We start from the raw sequence: 23,048 nt of genomic DNA on the forward strand, positions 1-23,048 counted from the left end.
CTGTCATATTTTAATAAAACCTCCAGCGTTACATTAGGTGCTATTTTAATGTAGAACTATTTTAATCAGCATTGTGCAATTACAAGAACGTCATTTCAGTGGGGATTTTTTGTTCGAGAATAATTTCCAGTTGTTGAGGAGGGTTTTGAGACCTGTTTGTGTAGGCGAGCCAGACATCATGTGATGGAATGGATTTTGTGGAAGTGCTTCAGAGAGGGGGAAAAGAGTTAAGAAAATACTAATTTTAACTCCAAATTACGATAGATATTCATATTAAAAGCATTAGGGCAAACCATGATCGGCTATCGATATAGTTTCCTATTTCATACTTAGAACTAGAAATATCTACAGAACACTTGGTGTGTTATTACATTATGTTACCTAATTGTTTGCAAAGGCAATAAGGGCAGCATTCAAGTACACTGATCGCCTGCATATGCTGCACAAGTAATTTTCTAAGCCAGTGAGTTGGACAACATGCCGAAAAACAAATTCCTTTTGAGTCTTAAATGACAATACGTTTCGTTCGTTAAATAGTCGGGAGTTTATCCAGTTATTCTTTTACAAATGCCAATCATACTACGCCCAAATTGGAAAACATATGTTGGTAAATTCACATATCTTTATCACGTAAACTTATTCATACAGTGTTCCTTCACCGGTGAACATGTATTTCAAATTTGCAAGAGAAATGGCTTATTCAGAAACGCGGATCTGCGCAATGAGAAACTGAGTTTTATTTTTATGTGTTAAGTATCTCCAAGTCTCTCTTCTTTTTACAAATTCCAATCATACTACGCCCGGCTGATTATAATATACGTGTCGGAAGAGGCCACTCACAATGATTGACAGACAAAGGCACTGACGATTGGGGAGGATGGAACGGAATGACGTGATGGGCGTGACCTAAACGATGATTGACTCGAAGTGTTGACCTGTTGTTTCATGCGGCGGGGCGAGTGGCGTCAGCCTGTGGGCGGGGCCTAGCCTGAGCCTCGCGCTGCGCTGGGAGCTGCGTCAGAAGAACTGGAATAGTCAGGCCGGCTGCACGTGATTCGTTATCCCGGGAAAAGCGGCGGATTGGCGGAAGGATGATGGAGATCGAGCGCCCGCTGGCGCAGGAGCAGCAGGTAGTACGGTCGCCGGTTCGCTGCCTTCTGGGTCGTTCTAGTGGCAGGGCACGTACAAGTGGAGGGTGGGGGGCGCAAAGTAGTAAACTTTCAGAGTTTGCTCCCAGTTCGCTGTCGCTAAACCGAATATCCACGTTAAAATGTACGGTTGTCATTCGTCTGGTTCAAAGAATTAGGCAAACGGTTTGAGTCCCATGTCATTATCTTCCCAGTCCGCGGTGTCTTGCGGTTTTGGTCAATGACTTTATTTCCTTGTCCATCCACTCCCACTCAGCTTGTGTGTGGATGAGAAGCGAAACACTGAAACGTGGGCGTTCACCAAGAGCGTTATTTCCGATCCTGCGCCAAATTTATTACAATTGTGCGAAGTCATTCTAGGGCAGTGATAAAAGAAACTGTTTTCAAAATGCTGTTTCGCACCATTATAGTTATATTAATGTCTTGGTCGGTGGAGCGTTTCCAGTCTTGTGATTTCTCTTAAAGGCTTTACATGTTGGCTGCCTTCTCGCCCCAGGGGGAGGGTTCCAGCTGATCCCTGATCTCCGCCCACAGGCTTTTACTGTAAGTGAGTGGCAGGAGTCCAGAATGACAGGTGATAGACAAGTCTGAAAAGAGTTGATTCTTTCTTATTTGTCTTTAAACAAATGCAGAGATAAAGGATTTTCTTCTGGTTTCTCCTTTAACCCTTAACCTTTTCTTCTTGCCGTCCTTTAACGGATGCACTTTTTTTTAAATTCCCTCAACTGAATTTGTCAGGAGTTAGTTTGGGCTCCTAACCCTTGGTATGAGTTACAGCACTGTGGAGAAAATATTTTATAGGAAGTTAATAATTAATGTAGATAATTTTACATATCGGTGTTGTGAAATGTTGGCTGAATAGTGAAGATCACGAGATACCGTGCTGCTTTGAGCCGTTTTTACATTGGGGTGCTGTAAACCATTGATCATAATCCCAGCTTCGTTTGTCAACTCCAGCAATTGTCCCATGTCTGAGGATACTGTATCCTCAGTGGAAATTAATTCTTTTAAACCAAATAAAATAAACACTGTCAATCAATAGATAAATTCTCAATTTAGGGCTGTTGTAATTTCTGTACAACAGAGCTTTTGGTCTTTATTAGTATTCATGCAGTACTTGAGTTGTTTCAAGCTGTTGCCTTCAGTTAACATTCAAATTAATACCTTTGGACTCGTAGTTTATGAATAAAATTCACATCTCTTTTGCTTTCCTTTCAAAAAGATGTGTGCCGATCAGATTGGCTTTGTTGGAGATATTACAACTAATTCTTTTCACATGATCATCAAAATATATTTTAAAAATTGTGGTACATATCTAGAGGAGCCGGGTCCAGGGTTTTTCATTCCGATCCTTTCTGAGGGGTTATATATTTAGTATGCACAGCTAGAGACAAGAAGAGGTGGCAATTGAATGTGAGGTCACTGGGCTAAAGTAACCTTCAGGCCTTTTTTGGATTGGACGTGCAGGATCATTTGGTGTGTGGTGTGCTGACTTGGAGAATTCAAGCGGAGCTGTTTGACGTGCCAGATGTGATGTTTGACAGAACATGCACAATAGTGACACATATAGGAATGTGCGGGCAGGGATTCAGCCTGCAGTGATGGTACTGACGTTGTGGTCTTTTTCAAAGCCAAATCTTGTAGCCGCTAAGTGTTTTTGGCACTTATTTCTGTTAGTGGCAGTGGCAGAAAAACTTTCAATATATATGAGTGGAAAATGTTGGAAGCTTGATGTGGCTGGGTTGAAGCTGTTTGTCCTCGGAATACCCGTTCAAAATGGCCCAGTTGCCACCAACGAGGCAATTGCGCAGATGTGCAGCTCTCTCAGGTTGACTCTTGATATGAGCAAGACCTTGTATGCCGAAAGTACAAGGGACACACTAGAATAGTCCAGATTGGGGTACTATCCATGTATTGAAATCTGAGTAAAGAGGTAGATTTGGGAATGTGAAAAGAAGTATATTGGGCACCTGAAGAGGGAGTTGCCAGCAATACATTAGTTACTAATCAGACATATCTGCAAATTGTTTATAGGGCAAGGTGTGAGATAACAATATCTGAAGAACTTCTTGTTAAGGGAATGTAAAGTTGTATTAAGTTCCTATGGAGGAGTTTCTCCATGTCAGGGGTTGGTAGTGCAGACGGAGGAGTTCAGTCAGTCACCAATGGTAGTTATTGGGCCAGAGCAGGGGCTCCCAACCTGGGGTCTGTGGACCCCTTGCTTAATGGTATTGGTCCATGACATAAAAATCTTGGTTGGGAACCAAGATACCATGTACTGACAGTCTTGGGCATTGATAGAATGGAAACATTTGAGGTGATATATTGTGGGATGATGACAAGATCCTGAAACCCCAGAAGTTACAGCTACATATCCAACAAGATCATGATGGAAAATAAGTCATCGATATCCACAGTTTCCATAATTTGGGAAAGCATGCAGAAGAATATATTAGGAGGAGAGCATAGTGGAAAGAGGAAACTCTGTATGGAAGGAAGTGTGATAACTGGGATTGATGTAGATAGAGAAGAGACCAGTTGAAAAGTTGTTGTGAGAGGCTTGGGCATTCTGGTTAGAGAAATGAATGAGTGGAAAGGTTTCTAGAGAGGAGAGAAACACAGAAGTTCAGTCAACATACTGTATGCAAAGATTGCATCCAAGAGGATGGTTTGAGATTGCAGTGGGATTGCATTACATTATATAGAAAGGTGATCCTTTCCAACACAGAATGGTGATGAGTTGAAGATTATGATAGAAGAGAGCTTTATAATGTTAAGAGTGGAAAGAGCATTTTTAAAAATCATGTGGATTTGCCATGTTGACTGTTTGACTATCTACCAGCAAATGTTGTGCACGTTTGCCTCAGTTGGAAGATCAAAAGCTCAGACCCGGTCTACTGAGCAACAGTGACCCCTGATCTCTCATATGCTCTTCAAACCTGAGATTAGAACTAAGGACACACATGGTCAAATTGTTATGAGTGTGTATTGTCACATTATAATTTGGACAATTCAAAAATCTGTAGATTTATCTTCAGCTAAGTTTATATTTCTGTACCATGTATATATTTTGTCAATAGTTGTATATTAGTTGTATAATTTTATTGTATGTAAATAGCTAATAGAATCATTTAATATGTAAGTAGTTATTAAGGATTTGTTACTTGATACTTTGGGTGTATACATACCTTTTGAAGTATTATGCAATATCATGCCATAAAACATCTGATACATGATTACATCATCAATTGCTCATAACTGTAGTTGGGCATTGTTAGTTCTGAAAAAAGGATATTTGCAACAAGCTCTACTTGCTGTGGTGAAGAACCCATGGATACTTCTGTTGCACTGAACTGTTATAAACATTGTGGTGAATTCTGAGGACACTGCTTTGGAAGTAAATCAGAATCAGGTTTATTATCACCAGCATTGTGACGTGAAATTTGTTAACTTAGCAGTTCAATGCAATATATTAGCAGAGAGAAAAAAAATAAAAACATAATAAATAAGCAAATCAATTGCATATATTGAATAGATTTTTTTTTAATGTGCAAAAACAAACAGAAATACTGTATATTTAAAAAAAAAAGTGAGGTAGTGTCCAAAGCTTCAATGTCCATTTAGGAATCAGATGGCAGAGTGGAAGAAGCTGTTTCTGAATCACTGAGTGTGTGCCTTCAGGCTTCTGTATCTCCTACCTGATGGTAACAGTGAGAAAAGGGCATGCCCTGGGTGCTGGAGGTCTTTAATAATGGACACTGCCTTTCTGAGACACCGCTCCCTAAAGATGTCCTGGGTACTTTGCAGTCTAGTACCCAAGATGGAGCTGACTAGATTTACAACCTTCTGCAGCTTCTTTCGGTCCTGTGCAGTAGCCCCTCCATACCAGACAGTGATGCAGTCTGTCAGAATGCTCTCCACAATACAACTATAGAAGTTTTTGAGTGTATTTGTTGACGCGCCAAACCTCTTCAAACTCCTAATGAAGTATAGCCGCTGTCTTGCCGCCTTTATAACTGTATCGATCTGTTGGGACGAGGTTAGATCCTCAGAGATGTTGACACCCAGGAACTTGAAGCCGCTCACTCTCTCCACTTCTAATCCTCTGTCTTATCCTTTCTGAAGTCCACAGTCAGCTCTTTCGTCTTACATTGAGTGCCAGGTCCTAGTGTCCTAGAAAAGGCGAGGAACGTTAATCAGGAATGAGACATGTGTTCTGTGTATGATTAGAGATGCTCATGAACATAGAACATTACAGCACCGTACAGGCCCTTCGGACCACAATGTTGTGCTAACCCTTTAACTTACTCTATGATCAAATTAACGCTTCCCTCCTACATAACCCTCCGCCTTTCTATCATCCATGCGCCTATCTAAGATGCTGTGGTCGCTCTTCTTTTGGAGCAAAACAAATAATGTTCAAAATGTTGAAGTCTTCATAGATCAGTGAGCTTCCAGTGATAAAGGTCCATGACTGGAAAACATGAGTTAAGGTACTACCCAAAGAATCAAGCAATGTGCTAAAACAATTTGGGGCTTAAAAATTGGAACGGAAGCACAGTCTCTGAATATTTCCTTGAGATTCATACGTGGTTGTGAAAATACTGCAGGTAAATGAGCATTTCTAAGCAAGGAAGGTAAGCATTAGAAAATAATATAATATAAAATGTTGAAAAGAGAACCATTGAAAGTTATTTGAAGTTTGGAAAACAACAAAACTAAGACTTGTACCAGGTCATTTAGTTCCATTGTGTATTTATGTAAGACCTTCAACACAACAAAGTGTGTAATGGTGCTTGCTTCACAGGCAAACTATTAAACCAAATGTAACAACACTTTGCTTAAGATGAGCGAAAAGAGAGTATTTTTTTAAAAACTGTGGGAGGGACTGTGTGATGAAGGGATTTGAATATTTTTCAATCTTGGGACCTAAAGGTTTGCAGAGGTTTTTCTTAATAACAGTCAGAACTGTTGGAGACCAAAGACAGGAATATTGCAGAAATACAATAGGATTCTAGGTATGAAGGAGGTTAAGGAGGGGTGGAGTGTGGATGGGAAATTAAAGGCATTCAGAATTGGGAGTTTCTGGATTGCTTTAGGGATTCAGGATGGGATACAAACGTGAAGTGAATGACAAAACACGGAAATAGGCCCAAAGCTAAAATACTTTTGCATCTGTTCCCTTCATTAAAGTTGACTGTGTTGATGGTTCCCAGCATTTTATGTTAAACCTTTATTTTGCTGGCCACTACAGATTTTACTCTCCTTGTCCCAAAAAGTACTCGTACATGAAGGATATAGATAAATCTTCCTTAAATAGAATCATCCTTCAAATGTGTTCCTGCACTGTTTGTTAAACATGAAATAGTACGGCATTTACTTTGCATGATGTTTGACCTATGCTGTTCCTAAAATCTGAAATGGGGAAATAGTTATTTTGGATTTTGAGTGGAGTTCAAAATTTAGTGTAGTAAATCTATGGATCTGTAATCCATGTCCATGTCTACTGGCAGAATTTGTATGATGTGCCAGTAGATGTAATGTGAACTGATGTTTGAGTGAAAAGTTAAACCCCTGACCTTAATTCTCTATCTCACTCTCACTCTGATCTGTGTTTGGCCTCTTCAGTTGCTCCAAAGAAACTTAAGGTGTGTCCAAGGGATTGTGCCTTATCTTTCTACATGGCACATGTCTGCCCTGAGGGCAAAATATCTTCAGACAGCAGGTTTTGCTTGATGGTACTAGCATTAGCCAGTTCTGATAAACTGTTGTTAACCTGCTGTTTATTGATGCAGCTCAGCATTTAACACAATCGTACCCTCAGTTCTAATAAGCAAGCTCCAAAACCTGGGCGTCTGTACCTCCCTCTGCAGCTGGATTCTTGACTTCCTCACAGGGAAACCACAGTCTGTATGGATTGAAAGTAACATCTCCTCCACACTGACAAATCAACACTGGCGCAACTCAAGGATGCGTGCTTAGCCCACTGCTCTACTCTCTCTACACCCAACTTTTTGTCGCCTTCTCACAGATCAGCTTCAATCAGTAAGCTTTAACTACCCCCTTTCTAGCACCGTTTCTCTTCATTCACATCCTCTGTCTCCATTTTAATCACAGTAACCTCCTTTGCTCTTTTGCTCTCTCCACACCTCTCCCCACTCCTGTCCGTGCTTCTCTGCATTTGATTCCTAACTTTTCTCAGCTCCAATGAAATGTTATGGACCTGAAGAATTAATTCAGTTTCCCTCCTCATAAATGCTGCTTGTCCTGCCTAGTATTTCCATTATTTAGTTCAGATTTTCAATATCTGCAGTTTGTTTTGTAGTTTTCTACTCACAAGGTAAATTCCCTTGTCGTCATCGTGGCTATCCCTTGAGGTCAAGGATGATGGTCTTCGTTCTGAAGAAGTGGCCCACAGAGCGAAGACGCCTGTGCGTGTATTTGTTTAACACGTACTTGATGTTGCACTCCGAGAAGCGCATGATACTTCACAAATCAACCAACTGATTCCAATGGCATGGAAACCACGACGATTGGATCTGATGGATTTATTGCAGCCTTCATCCGCCTTCACAGCCGTTGAGTTTGAAGTAACTTCGTCCGCCTGTTCCACTGTTGAGGTCTTGGTTGGATTGTTGTTTGTCAGGGACCTCACCCTCGACCTTACTGCCATAGGTGACCCTACCAGGAGCATAGCACCTGACGGCATCGCTCTTGGGATCTCAGGACCACACAAGCTTCTCCAACACGACAAGGGTGACAATCCACGGAGAAGATTCCCTTGTATAATGGTGCTGGAACTGCTTGTGTAGAAGAGCATACATGTTCAGCTTTCCCACTGGTATGTTGTCAGAACTACAGACTATAAGTTGCATCCTGTTCATTTTTACTGATATGTCATGTATGTTAACAGGAGTGTTGAAGGATGCTAATGAAGTTGTGACATTATTTTGAAAATACTAGTTTCTAAATGTACAAATTTACTGTAACTCTTTTTCTATTATCATGTATTGCATTGTATTGTTGCCCAAAGTTAACAAATTTCATGACATATGCTGGTGATATTAACCCGGATTCTGGTTCTATGTAATTCAAATATCCCTTGTGATATCAAGGGTATGCGTGCTATAAATCTGGTGTGTTATGTCAGTAAATTAAAAATATCATCAGACTTGCAGTGATTTGAGGGTTAATATTGTGAAATGTGAATACTATATGGAATTGTGCCAGTCCTAGGAGGAAGGTAATGTAGTTTTTATCTGGATTTCAAAAGTAAAGTGACAATGAAGATAGGAGTCTAATGTTTGCACTATTTGCTTTTGAGATGAATTAATTATTAGCAAAGTTCTTTACGAGTGATGCAATCACACTTATTTGCATTTGACCCCTCTACTGAAGCGTAGTTCAATCTTTAAGATTTTCTAAACTATGTATTTAATTCATTGAAAAGAGGGAAGAAGATGGTGGTTTGCAGCACACTGTTGCTAGTGTTTGTACTTTACAAACTTTAAGGAACATTAATTATTTAATAGGCTGAAATCCACTATATGTGTAGTTATATCTTTAATATGTACAGTTCACTTTGAGTAGAAGGCAAAGTTCAATGTTAGTAGGAGTGTAAATTGTGTTTTAACAGTTAAGCCATACATTACGTATCATGCTTGTATTTATTAATTAAGGTTTTGATATCGCAGAAAAATCTATGTTTATTTGTCAATTGTGCGTTGAATGGCTGCTAAGCCATGTTAGAGGGCATTTAAGATTCAACCCCATCCAAGGCTCAAATTTACTTAACACGTATGTTTACATATATTAGGAATGTGCTGTGTTATGTTGGCATGACATGTAACAAAAAAAACATTCAGCAATTATAAAGATTAAAAAAGTATATAAAATTAATGTTAGAAGTACAGATATCGAATACAATGTGCATAAATAAAGTATGCCAGTATGTATTTATAATGTCAAAAGCATAATAAAAAGTCACAAACAAGAAAATCTGCAGATGCTGATGTTTTGAAAAGATAAAACACATTACTTAAATCTGAAAAGCAATGGAAAAAAAACTTCCTAAACTTGAGGAAGTCTGCAGATGCTGGAAATCCAAGCAACACGCACAAAATGCTGAAGGAACTCAGCAGGTCAGGCAGCACTGATTTTTAAAAAAAGAGTAAAACAGTTGACATTTCAGCTGTCGAAGGGGGAAGATGCCAGAATAAAAAGGTGGGGGGGAGAGGTAATAGACTAGCTGGAAGGTGATAGATGAGTGGGAAAGACTTAGGGCTGTTGAAGAAAGAATCTGATAGGAGAGGAGAGTGGACCATGGGAGACTGGGAAGGAGGAGAAAGGACCTGCGGGGGGTGGTGGGGGGGGGGGAGTGGGGAGTAATAGGCAGCAGAGAAGTAAAAGGTTAAGGTGGGGAATAGAGGAAGGGGGGTGGATTTTGTTCACCAGAAGTGATTTAAAGTGTTTATAGTGAGGTGTAATGGGTTTGGAGTTACATGGAGATGAAACCTGGTGAGAATAGCAGATGCCCTTTTCTGAGAAAGTGATGAACCTGATGTGTGGTCATCATTACTAATGACAGAATTTTTTTAAAAAATCATTAACTGAGCACAAATTCCACAGGTGCCACATGAGGGTTTTAATTCCAGTGTCTGGATTGTTGAACTGTGATCACCAGTTAGTAGCTTAACTGCTTCAATGCTATATTCAAGATGCAGAGAATTCAGCAGTAAGGAAACTTGGTGGGGTACTTGATAAATAGTCAATCCACCATCACCTCCACTGAAATTTAACCTTCCATCCTACACAATCTTTTGTAGGAGGGAAAGTTACCAGTCACTGATAACACTTAGTCTTTTACTGTTCCTGACTCGAATGGCGCCTTCTGAACTTTGTTTGGTGGAGAAATGCAAGATTAATTGTTCAAGCATTAAATACCTTATCATACAATAGGTGCAGCAGATTGTTAGGGGATGGTTTTATCTTGCAGTTTTGTAAATATGAAACCTAAATATTGGGTGTGTATTCGGTTGTCATGGGATTGCACTGTAAGGATTGCAGTTGTACAGGCTTAGATCCAGTCAAACCTGTAAACAAAGCTTCAGTGTAACAAGACAGGGTAATGTACAGAAAAAGCATTTTTTAACGTTACCTTTCCATGACCTTGTTCCAAGATGCTTCACAAAAGTGAGTGTTAAGAACCTTGAGCATATCTATATATATATATATATTTCTCAAAATAATATATGATAAGATGTATTTTAACAAATCACTATGGTCAAAGAAGTACGTGGCAAAGTAGGCAAGGTATAGGGCGGAAGGAAATGTCACCGCCTGAGGTCCAAACAGCTGAAGGTGCAGCTATTCATGCTGGGATGAATAGTTGGGTTGCAGAGGTTGGAATGGAATGAGTGTGGAGATCCTGGGGGATTGCAGGCTGAGAGATCACATGAATAAGAGGGGCAAGACCATAAGATTTCAATTACTAATCATTTAAAGACTGCGTTCCTGATGAAAAGATAATGACAAATAATGGAACAAAAGCAGAACCTAACAGGTTGAACAAGTGACTGTAGGACAGAAGGGTGTAGCAGTTAGCGTGACACTGTTACAGCTCGGGCTGTTGGAGTTGAGTTCCTGTGCCGTCTGTAAGGAGATTTTCCCCCATGACCACGCTGGCTTCCTCTGGGTGCTCCGGTTTCCTCCTGCAGTACAAAGACATACCAGTTAGTATGCTAATTGGTCATTGTTCAGTGATTAGGCCAGGGTTAGGTAGGTGGGTTGCTGGGCAGCACAGCTAGTTGGGCGGGAAGGACCTGTTCTGCAGTGTATCTCTAAGCAAGTGACCGGGCTGATTGTTCCTTGCTCTCCATTCTTCAATGAGAGATACAGCACAGTAACAGGCCCCTCTCAGACTGATGAGCCCGCGAAGCTTGATACACCCCCGAGAGCCATTCACTGGCTAACCCTTACGTCTTTGGAACGTGGGGGGAAACAGGAGCACCTGGAAGGAACCCCCATGGTCACGGTGAGGCTGCCCAAACTCTTCAGAGACAGTGGCCGAATTGAACCTGGATCACTGGCACCGCAGTAGCATTATGCTATCCTTCGCTACCAGGGACCCAGCACCGGAGATGCTTTTGTTTATAGTCTAAACAGTGTAAATACACTTTTTGACAATGACAACTGGATAATAATTAGAAAGTGAGAAATGTCCCCAATGTTTGTTTTTCATTTTCCATTTACTCTAATGTTTGAGTTCAGTGATAGAATATTTACCATTTGGGTCACACTGCAGATAGAACCTGCACTTTGAATCTGGTTTATCTACTGGAGGAAGTCCAAGTAGGTTAACTGTCAAGTTGTGAATATCTCAGTAATGAAGCTCAGGCTTTCATTCTTTAAATTTCATTTTAAATACAGTGGTTGAACATGTGTGCAGTGTTGTCAGAATGTTTTGGAATTCATTCTCTCACAAATGAGAGATCTATAATATTCATCTGTGGCCAGTTGCATTTCTCTAGAATCTGCATCAAGGCTGCTCAAAAGCTGAAAATATGAATTCTGCAATGAGTCGCCATTATGGACTCTGAGAAACCTTTCAAGAATTCAGCCAGATATGATTATTTTGAAACGCCAGTTACCAATTGCAGAAAAACAGACTTACTGAATCTTCAAATTTTCAAATATTGTTTCTTATCTGTTTTGGTAGGAGACCTTTTTAAATATGGCATGAAACATCATGGCCTTGTATATCTTGGCCTTTAAGTGTTTTGAATGGCCTTTTGTGGTGGGAGTTAACTTACACTACTCAGTATCTGTTTGTGCAGAGCCTTATCCTGGGGTGTGATAATGTCATGTGCTTTCTGCCTAGGAGAGTGCTGATCTGAAATCTATTGCAAGTTGAACAGCATTCATAAAGGGCTAAACAAGGTGAACAGAGAGGGAAAACAATTATCCTTGCGTGTTTGAAGAGAAGTAAAAAATTTTAAAGTAGAAAACAGTGACTGAAGTCATATTAATAGGAGAGAATTGGAAGCAAGATGAGCAAAAACTGTTTTGAAAACCGCATAAGACTAACCAAAATGGAGGGTGCTTGAAGCTCCAGTAAGTGTCCTTCTTCATCTGCCTGTACATTTTTTTTTCTGTGCTCCCTATTCCCCACAACATCATGTCTTCTGCGTGTTATGTAAAGGTCTTGAATTTCTAACTATGTCTCTGTTAGTTATGTCTTCTGTTCATTCAGGTTTGTAAGCAAGTATCTTTTTAAAGTTGAATCAACTTACTATTTCTTTTTAACTATTCTGTTTGTGTGTGTGTGTGTGTTTCTATCCTCCTTCCACTGTTCTACTTTTGAACACTACATTTGTACCTGAAGGGTTTTTTGTTCAATTGCAAACTGATATGGCATGTTTCCAGATACAGACTGAAGTGCCATTTCTGTGCAGTCTACCTTTAATTTCCATTTAATTTCGTTTGTATTCGGCTTCCTTCACTGCATTTCACGTGTGTGATGTAAATGTTTTAGATTTTAAAACTTGGGCAAATTGCTTGGTAATTGACATGAAATCTATTTGATAATGTTTAACATTAATGTCCCTTTCAGATGAAGGATCATATTTGAAAGAATGCGATTGGATTTGTGTTCAGTAGATTATGGCACATTGAAGGAAGGTCAAATACTTGCTTATTTAGAAGCTAAAATGTGCTATCACTTTAAATGGTGGAAAAATCTGAAATAAAAATGCAGAGTAGTGAAAATGCTCACCTATGGGGAGAGAATGTAGCAGGAAGATCGTCAACCAAAAATTGTTAACTTGGCCATTGCCAAATTTTTGAATGACCTTTTCAGCAGCTTTTCCCTGATTTTTACTGTTCTATTACGCATTCTTCAACATGAAAGCAGGCCACGCGCTTCACTTTTGATACTTTCAGAAGTTAGCTAGGTGGTTGTCTGTTGTGTCTGGCAATGACAGGAAGCTTGTGCAGAAGTGTTTTTAAAATGGAAAAGCTGCTGCACCAGGGCAGTTCCACACTCGCCCTCAGAAGTCCGGGTCCAGTGTATGAACAAGTGTCACAAGCTGGGATCTGGCTTGGTTGCAGTGGAGGACCATGACTACTTCTGTGCTTTGTCATGCCCTTCGGTCTCTGTGGAGTGTTGCAGCACCGCCTTCCTGACCATTGAATCTCACTGTAGATCTCATCCGCTCAGTCCGCCAGAGCTGACTTTGCGAGCTAGGACAGGCTTGTCCCTATCTCATCGGGTAGGAGGCTGCCAGCTACCCCTAACTGGTTTAGCCTGCCTGTCAAAGGGCTCTGCCAAGGTGTGACCACCGCTGCATGCAAACAGGTGAGAGCTGAGTTACCTAGCTTTTACTTAAATATTTTAATGCTACTCCACATAGCGGTAATTTTGCACAGAAGCAATTTTTATTTCTCTACTGGACTGATGATTCCATGTGTGTGGCTTTTAGTTTTAGGCCAGTACAAGTCAAAACTTTTACTCTACTTCCAGCATGCCAAGCATCTAGCTAATATTAATTATGTTAGATCAGCTTTTTGCTGGAGAGAAAAAACAATCCAGCTTCCTTAGTCGCTTCTGTTAGTGTATATGTTTTCATAGCATATTTTTTGCAATTATTTTAATGTTAGAGGAAAACAGATACTGTGTATTTAGAGATCCTGATAAATCACAATGAAATACGAAATAAACATCTTCCAACATACTGCAAACCAGTTTGCTCTATTATACATCCTCTGCTGAGTGGTGGGCACTGATACAGAATCTGTTGATCACTTCTTTATAACAAATTTGTTATAAGCTGCTGAATTATTTTGAGAAAGTATTTAGGCAGATTTACAAAATTTTCTTTTGTGTGGTTTTGACATAATTAGGTTCAAATAAACTAAATAACTGAACAGTTTATTGGCTCTGAATCACAGTCGTAAGGAAGCCTAAGGTTGAAAATTGGGAGCAGACTCCTCTAGGATTGTAGCAAAATTATAAAATTGGTTGGAATTGTGGATGGAGTGGGGTGTGTGTTAAAATGAAAAAAAACATATCTCTTAATTGGTACACAGTTGATCTTAAGTTTAAATACATCTTCAACAGATCGTTGATGTACAAAGTGAAAAGTTGAAGTCCCAAAACTGACCACTGAAGAACTCCACTAGTTATCAACAGCCGTCAGGAAAAGGATCCCTTTATCTCCAGTCAACCGATCTTCTGTCCATTCTAGTACATTACCACTAACGCCATAAGGTCTTTCTTTGATTAGCAGCTTCATTTGAAGCACCTTGTCAAATCCAAGTAAGTAACATCCACTGACTCACCTTTGTCTAACCTGCTTTGTCTAACCTCAGTGAACTCTTAACAGATTTGTTAGGCAAGATCTCTCCTTAATAAAACTGCTGCTTTCGCTCTTTTTATTATGTATTTCCAAAATCTCATAAATTTCATCCTTAATGATGGTCGCTAAAATCTTACCAACTACTGAGGTTAGACTAACCACCCTTTCGTTTATCCTGTCCTTCTTAAACAGCTTACTTGTGATTTTCCAGTTCTCTGACATCCTCCCTGACTCCAGTGATTACCAAAAGGTCACTACTAATGCCTCCGTAATCTCTTCAGCTATCTTAGAATTCTGGAATGCAGTCTTTCCGGTCCAGGTGATTTATCCACCTTCAGGCCACTACACTCACCCCTGCCCCTTGACTCTTTTGAATTGCTAGTATGTTATTGGTGTCTTTCACAATGAAGACTGATATGAAGTACTTAGTTAGCTCCCTCCACCATTGACCTGTTCACCATTGCTACTTCTCCAGCATCATTTTCAAGTGGTTTAGAGTCCACTCTTACCATTTATGTATCTAAAAAGACTTTTGGAATCTCATTATTGGCTGTTTATCCTTGTATTTCATCTTCTTTTCCCTTGTGGCTTTTCCAGTTGTCTACTGTTGGCTTTTAAAGTTTTTTCCAATCCCCTGGCTTCCCACTAATCTCTGCAGTATTGGGCAGCACAGTAGTGTAGTGGTGAGCACAACACTTTACAGTACAGGTGACCCGGGTTCATTTCCCACCGTTGTACATTCTCCCTGTGACCGTGTGGGTTTTCTCCGAGTGCTCCGGTTTCCTTCCACAGTCCAAAGACGTACCGGTTGGTTGGTTAATTGGTCATTGTAAATTGTCCCATGATTAGGCTATGATTAAATCAGGGTTTGCTAGGCGGCACGGCTTGAAGGGCTGGAAGGGGCCTATTCCACGCTATATCTCAATAAATAATTACATATTTATGCCTTCCTTTTTATTTATATTCTGTCCCTCACTTCCCTTGTCAGCCTTGGTTGTCATGTTTTCCCCTTCTTCTTTTGGGATGAAATCCTGTTGGGCCTTTGGAATTACTCCTAGAAATATCTGCCATTGCTACTCCATCATTTTCCCAGCTAGAGTCCCCTTCCAGTTGACTCTGGCCAGCTCGACCCTCATGCCTCTGTAGTTGTCTTTACTCAATTGCAATACTGTTACGTTAGATTTAAGTTTCCCTCTCTCAAACTAAAGGGTGAATTCTATCATGTTATGGTCACTATCTCCTAAGGGATTCTTCACCTTTAGCTACCTGCCCCACTAAGTGACAAAAATCCAGATTTGCTTGTTCCCCAGTGGGGTCTATCACAAGCTGCTCTTAAAAGGCAGCTCGTGGACATTTCACAAATTCCCTTTCTTGCTATTAAGAGGAAGGCTAATGGCTTCCTTAAAATTCTATTGCCTAACCTGCCTGTTTAAAGTAGATTAATCAGCCCTCCCTGATCTGTTGAAGCTTTAATACCTTAGGAACTTTGAATGTTTTCTCATGTAATGTTAATGTTTAAATCTGAACCCACTCAGAGAATCTTGTAAATCTCTAAGGGTTTTTGAAAGATGGAAAAAAAAGTGGAATAAAGGCAAATAATCTTGTAAGTAGTCATCAGGATCAGAGTCAGGCAGGATAGACAATCTCTGCTTGGGTAAAAGAAGTTTACTCTTACCGAATCCAAAAATCACTACCCAAAAATTGGAGACATGGAATGTCTATCTACAAACTGTTTAATGGGTGAACTAGCAGCATACTTGACCTTTCTATATCTGGAAGAACTTCACTGCCATTAAAGTAGGGGGGGAACTATAACTTCCCAACACAATTCAAACATCATTAACCACCAGGTCATTTTTTTATTGTCAATGTGGAAGTACAGATATTATAGATGGGTAATCTTACAGCAGAACTCACTACTTCTGATATAAATAGAAAAGGCAAATTATGTGATATTATTGTTTTCAAGATTGAATTCTGAAGGCTGCAATGTGCTCAGATGGAGATGAGGTGTTTATATAGGTCAGAATGAAAGTGGGATGAAAGATTAAGGTGAACAGCAGTGGAAACTCAGATTAATCCTGTGGACTAAATAGATGTGCTCCACTAAACAGTCATGTATATGTCTTTGTTAATTGTCTATTCAAATTTATTAAACCACTGAAACTGATGGGGGGTTGGGGAACTGAGCTTGACCAGGAACTTCAAATGAAAACATAAACTCTTGGAATCTCTCAAGACCCATTTCCAACATTTTCTGTTTTTGTTTCTGTAGTCTTTACTTTCAGGAACTTTAAGCATATATGTTTGTATATTAATATAAAATCTTATGCTGTATGACTGTATTTGATGAGAGGAGAGGGGCGATATATCTGAGGTATTGATCCATGGGCACTATTCCAAAGAAATCAATATTTTTAGTTGCTATACTAATTGTCAGATTTTTGCAACAATTCACGGTTTCTATTTTCCTTGTGTAAATGCAATGCTTTGCCCTGAGAGGGATTTGTAAACTATGTTATTGCTACTTGTCTTCCATCGTCTTTGCTTAAAGTTCTCTGACTATTGCTGTCTATGTAGAAAGTCCAGTTGCATCCCATCTGGTATACCTTCTCCAAGCAAGGTTGGTATATCCATACATAAAATTTTAAATATCCTTACTTATACTAACTCTGACTTCAATTTTGCACAGCCATAATTTCTAAATTTTACTGATGTCTTGCATCCTTCACTAAGTGTCTTTTACATCTTCTACAGTGTAATTTGTTCTTGAGTAACCATTAGATGCACCTGAATGGGAGAGTCACAGGATGAAGCTCTGCAATATTTTCTATAACTTTTTGACTAATAAATCTTTAATCACATCCACAATACAATGTCAAAGCTGTAAAACCCTGAAATTTTGGAACCATAAAATTCTGAGGATTTCAAATCTCTGTAGCTGAAGCAAGAAACAAATAAGGTAGCCTAAGATATTTACAAAGGCATCAAAGTCAGTTTTATTATCACTGACATACAGTATGTTGTGAAATTTGTTGTTTTGTGGCAGCAATATAGTGCAAGACAAAAAAAATTACAATAAATAAAATATATAAAAGAATGCAGATTGCTATTTGAGATCTATAAATGGAACTGCAGTACCATGTCTAACTTTGATTTCCATCTTGGCATACATTCCAAATGTCTCTATCCACAGCAAGGCAGTACATTAAACATAGACTAATGATTACTCAGTTTCTTTGAAGAAATAGAGAGTTGAAATGATGTAAACGCTGATTTAATTTGTGCCTCTCAGTAGCAAGATCCATACATTACTAACCACTTACTGGGAAATTTGCTAACAAGCGCTACCATCATCTTTTTCAAGAGCAATTTACTGGTGAATATAAGAAGCATGAGCGTGTCATAGGTACTGTAGTTTAACCTGTTATGTTTAGACCAGTGGGGTGGGATGTGGTGGCGAATGGTGGATTTGCTGTGTTCCATATATGGAGGGATGAAAGTTTAAACTTTGTGGCTGTTAAAGACCAGGTTAACTTGGATTAGTTGAGTAGTATGGTTTTGGCCAGGTGGACTTTCAAGGTGATAGAGCACTGGAAAAATACTAGGGTACCATTGACGTTAAGGTTATTGTAGCCGGGGCTGGTAATGGGGACACTACCTATTAAATGCTCCCAATGTCGTGCACCTCAACTAGCCTCTAACAACCAAGTCCAGCTCCTGGCCTTCAGGTATGGTTTGGCTACTAAGCCCGGCAGAATCATTTCTACTGACAGGAGAAGGGGCAAAGGTGGGTTACTGGCACCTTAAAACCAGTTGCTTCAGATCGTTGGCAGCTTACCTAGGAGAAAAACAACTGATCTCGAACCTCTGCTGCCTTGTAGTTACACCCCCTCGTGGGGAAGGCTTCAGGAGTGAGCCCCCGAGAGAAAAATCCAGAACTGGAGTCCCTAAGGCACTGAGTTCAATGCTGACTGGCAACTCCTGCCACACTACTGGTACTAGACTGTTTCAGTCTCTGCTGTTCCTTTGGGTTCACTGGATGCACGGAGAGAGGGAGCTTGCTACATGGGCAACCGCTTGCTCTCCATATCATACTGCCGAGGCTAGCGCATCCAGACATCCACCGTGGACATTGACCAATGGAGGTCTCGTTGTTGAAGCTAGAGTCGAGGCTGATTAAGTATGAGTGAAGGAAAAGGGAATTACTTGTGATGGAGAGGGTGAAGTGAAGGAAAGCTTGGTGATCGACGAATTTCTACAAGTGGAAAGAGGAGTTGTTTGTGATGGAGAGGATGCGAAGTGAGAAATATAGTTATTGTTCATGGTTGCTCTATGCTATTTAATTTTTAAAATTTTTTTGAACTTTTATTGAACAAACACATATCTACAAACAGGCATCAGCTATCAGTCCACAGCTCACTGCACAATGGTAAATACCTGTATTAACATTATCAGGGGTAGAAGAGAGTAGGAGCGAGAGAAAGAAGAAACAAAGAGCACAAACATACAATTACATACAAACACAAACATACACATGATCTGCATACTTTACATCACCCCTCAATGTAGATTTACATCTATTTTAAATAAAATTATAGTCCTCAGTAAATCAACTCAAGTCCTACATTTTACCAGGCCCCTGTATGGGCCTTTCAGTGTGCCAGGTACACTATAACAAGAGTTCCATCTTTCCAAGTAAGAGTCCATTTTCAGTTGTAAACTTGCAAACAGTTCACTTCTTTCAATCTCTGTATCCATTGTTCCAAAGTGGGTGCGTGAGATTCAAGCCAGTTGACGGTCATCATTTTATGAGCAATCAGAATCAAGACTCTTAACATGTATAGTTTATTCTTCTCTAATGCAGATTGCAGGAGGTTGCCTAAAATTAAATGACTAGGTTCAAAGGGTATACCAATATCTAAAATCCTTCTTATTTCCTCAGTGACCTTGTACCAAAATTCCTTTAATTTGGGACAGTCCCAGAATATATGTGCAAAATCTCCCACTAGGCCACAGCCTCTCCAGCAAAGTCTGCTGGTTTTTTTTCCCTGCGTATAATGATATTACTAACGAGGTTTTAAAGTACCTCATCCTTATTTTCCAAGCAAATTCCGTCCAATTGGGACTATTCAAGCATTTATGCCATGACTCTCAAGACCTCTCCCACTCTTCCTCTTCTGTTATGGTATTTACCTCCAATTCCCACTTTTGTTTAACATCTAACGTGTTATCCGTTGTATCCAGGTGTATTTTTTATATAGACAAGATACAATTTTCTGGAATTGCATCCTATCCGTGATAATCTTTATCCAAAATTTTTCCGTGTTATTTGGCTGTATTTTAAGATTGTTCCATTCTTTGTGTGATGTAAGCTCTAATTTGAAGGAATCTATAAAAGTCATTTGATACAAGGTCGAATTCAGTTTGGAGTTGGGGGAAAGATTTGAGCGCCTCACCATCAAACATTTGGTCCACAAGAACCAGGCCTCTTTGCGCCCACCTGTTAAAACCAGAATCCAGTCTTGCTGGAATAAAATCTGAAATGAATGCAATTCTGGTTGCCCTTGATATAGTCCTTGGAAGATCTAATTTTTTCCTAATTCTATCCCATACTTTCAATGTATAGTTAACCCATTCATTCTGAGTTTCAATATTCTTCCACACGTTTGGATTTAAAAAGGGAAGAGCTGCTAAAGATAACTCACCAATTGAATTTTGCTCTATGTGAACCCATCTTGAATCCACGTCTTCCGATCCATGATACAATTGCTCTTAATTGGGCAGCCCAATAATAGGTCTTTAAATGAAGTAAAGCTAAACCTCCCTGTTTTTTTATTTGAGTATAACACTTTTAATCTCACCCTGGGCCTCTTCTTTTGCCATATAAACCTACTGATAAGTCTATCCAACATTTTAAAATTAGATATAGGAACTATTATGGGTAGGGCACTGAAAAGAAAAAGAAACCTGGGCAAAGTAGTCATCGTGATCACTTCTACTCTACCTATCAGTGATAAAGGAAGCATTTATGCTATTTACTCTGGGTTCTGTGTAAATTTGAGTATACGGTTTATGATGAGGATTGAACTTGTAATTTCCTAATATTTAGTCATGGCCCTACCATGATTAAGCAGTCTGACAGCAGCATCTAATTGATAAGAGTTTTGAGAGCGAGCAGGGTTTCACCAGCTGATCCCAGACATTTTAATGATGGTTTGAATGAACAGAAGAGAGCAGCTCTGGAGCTTTCCAAGAATTGACCCTAGGATCTTTCAGGCATTTTACCCTGTGCTTTCCCCACCCCTACCATCACTCACCAACTTATTATTAATAATTATTATTATTATATTATTAACAGCTTGGAGCTCAGATACAGTATGATAACCCAGAATATCCCCCCAGTTCCCAGAGCCTTATAAATGTTCATAAAATACCAGTGACTTTGGGTCCAATCCAGCATGATGCTGGGGATGAAGTGAAGGGGTGATATGGTTCCTAGAGACGTCGGTGATTTGTGTGTCAGGGTATTCTGGAGAATATTTTAATTGTATTATAGAAAATTGAAGAATTTCCATCCCCCCCCCGCCCGCCCTGAAGTAACTACCTTGCCAACAGAAATTGTTATTTTTTTTATTAAGGAGGACAGCTTGACAAAGTTGCACCATCCAATAAATACAGTGCAAGTTGACAACATTGCTGATTCTTTCATTGTTCTTTGCATGTTTGTAATGATTAACTAGCCCTGCACATTTATTGCGTCCTTCCATATCATTGTGTTCTGTTAGTATGTTTGCAAATCATCATCTTTGATTTATATATAAATCGTATACCTTAAAATTGCAAAACCCAAACCACTGGAGGAACACTGCCAGTTACACTGCGTCTCTGAGGCAAATGGTCAGATGATGTTTCAGGTTGAGGTCCTAATGTGGGGTCTCCACTTAAAACACTGACTTTGCCTTTAGCTCCACAGTTGCTGCCTGACTTGCCAGGTTCCTCAGAGTTCATCATCTGCCATCTCTTGTGTCTCTTTCACACACTTTCACAATCTTTTCCTTGGTTGCACAAACGCCCTGTTTTTTTTTGTGTGACTTGTATGTCAACGCCAATGGTCACTCGTGCTTCAGAATGAAAAATGGAAATGAGTGATTAAAAAAGCTAAGTCATTTTCCAAATTAGGCATTAAAGTTGTACAAAAATGTAACAGTAGTGGGAACTTAACCCACTGACTCTTTAGGTTCTCTGCATCAGAGTCAAAAACACCATTGTTATTCCTAGGATGATATCTGGGGAAAGTGCATGAGATAAGGCCAATTCTTCTCAAATTGCTAGCATGTTTTCTGCACTTGGCTCCCAAATAAGTGACGCGGGCATGCAGCAAGGTCCCTAGACCTCTGAATTGCAGGAGAACTGTACAGTTACAAATAGCCCTCGTGTAATATTTTTGTGCTGCAGTTCAAATAGAAAATGGCTGCACAGAGCAGGTATCTGTTATTTGTTGTTCTCCAGTTCCTTCCTCTATGTTGGTCAGTATGCAAATCAGCACATTCTTGTGGTTATAGGATTGAGTGGGCATTTCCCTTGTGCACAGCCATGAAGTCAGATGAGACCTTCACTTCCAGTAAGATGATGCAATATGTTGAGCAATGAAGGAAATGAAGATGACTTCTGTTCAGGTTTTCATAATGCATGAATTGTCTCCTCTTTCCTTTTAGCTGTAAATGGCATAGTTTGTGTCAAGTATTGGATTACTTTGTGGAATGGAGTACAGGTATCTGCAAGTTGTACATTAAAATGTTGGCTGTAATTATGTTGAAATATTAAATGTTGGTAAGAAACATTATTTCTAAATCCATTTGAAGTGCAGTAACTTTTATAATAAGCTGTCGCTGTGGAGTTAATGGGAGATCACTATCTGCAATGCTGACTAAATACGAAAATGCAAAGGCACTTCTCTGCTTAGATACAAAGGCTGCTTTTATATGCCATATGATGTAGCCCCTCCCTATTCTCCTTCAAAGTAGAATACCCTATTCATATCCTGTATTAAGAAAGTAATTGCAGCCCTTGCTTGTCAAATTGAGGTTAGTTCATACGGCAGTTTTAAAATTCCACTAGATGTCAGCAGCTTTACCTCACAAAACTAAAATACATATGGTTAGCAATTTGAAACTTCAATAAATGTCTTAAAAGACTAAATGCATTTCTACATTGGGACTGACATGAACTGGTGGTGCTTCATATTTATTTCACTCTGTCAGCATTATCAATGATTAGAAAGTGTTTTAACCAAACTTGGACTAGAGAACCTAGTGTTATCTGGTCACATTTCACAATTGTGTGGACTATTGTCCTTCACACTTTAGGTCACTCTTTAATGTAATTGTAAAACTAACGGCCGTTTGGTTCACTCCTTCCAAAACTGTGCATTTCCTCTCCGCTCCACAGTCCTGAACTTAAAATTCAGGCTGCACAAATTTTTTTTAAATAAAGATTGAATTTTTTTTTAGTGAAATGTAGCTAAGTATGTGGGTTGTTTGGA

General features: G+C 39.5%; 1 protein-coding gene across 1 annotated transcript in view; it reads left to right on the plus strand.

Annotated features, from left to right (window-relative positions):
- The first annotated feature begins 92 nt into the window (after positions 1 to 92).
- The window catches only part of nfe2l2a (nfe2 like bZIP transcription factor 2a), a 27,664-nt gene continuing 4,708 nt past the window's right edge, over positions 93 to 23,048 (plus strand). The window contains exon 1 of the mRNA XM_063052101.1: positions 93 to 1,130. Within this exon, the coding sequence (XP_062908171.1) occupies positions 1,092 to 1,130 (39 nt within the window). The 5' untranslated portion in view covers positions 93 to 1,091. The remainder of the gene's footprint in view (positions 1,131 to 23,048) is intronic.

This window comes from Mobula hypostoma, chromosome 6, assembly GCF_963921235.1.
Source record: "Mobula hypostoma chromosome 6, sMobHyp1.1, whole genome shotgun sequence".
Lineage (NCBI taxonomy): Eukaryota > Metazoa > Chordata > Chondrichthyes > Myliobatiformes > Myliobatidae > Mobula > Mobula hypostoma.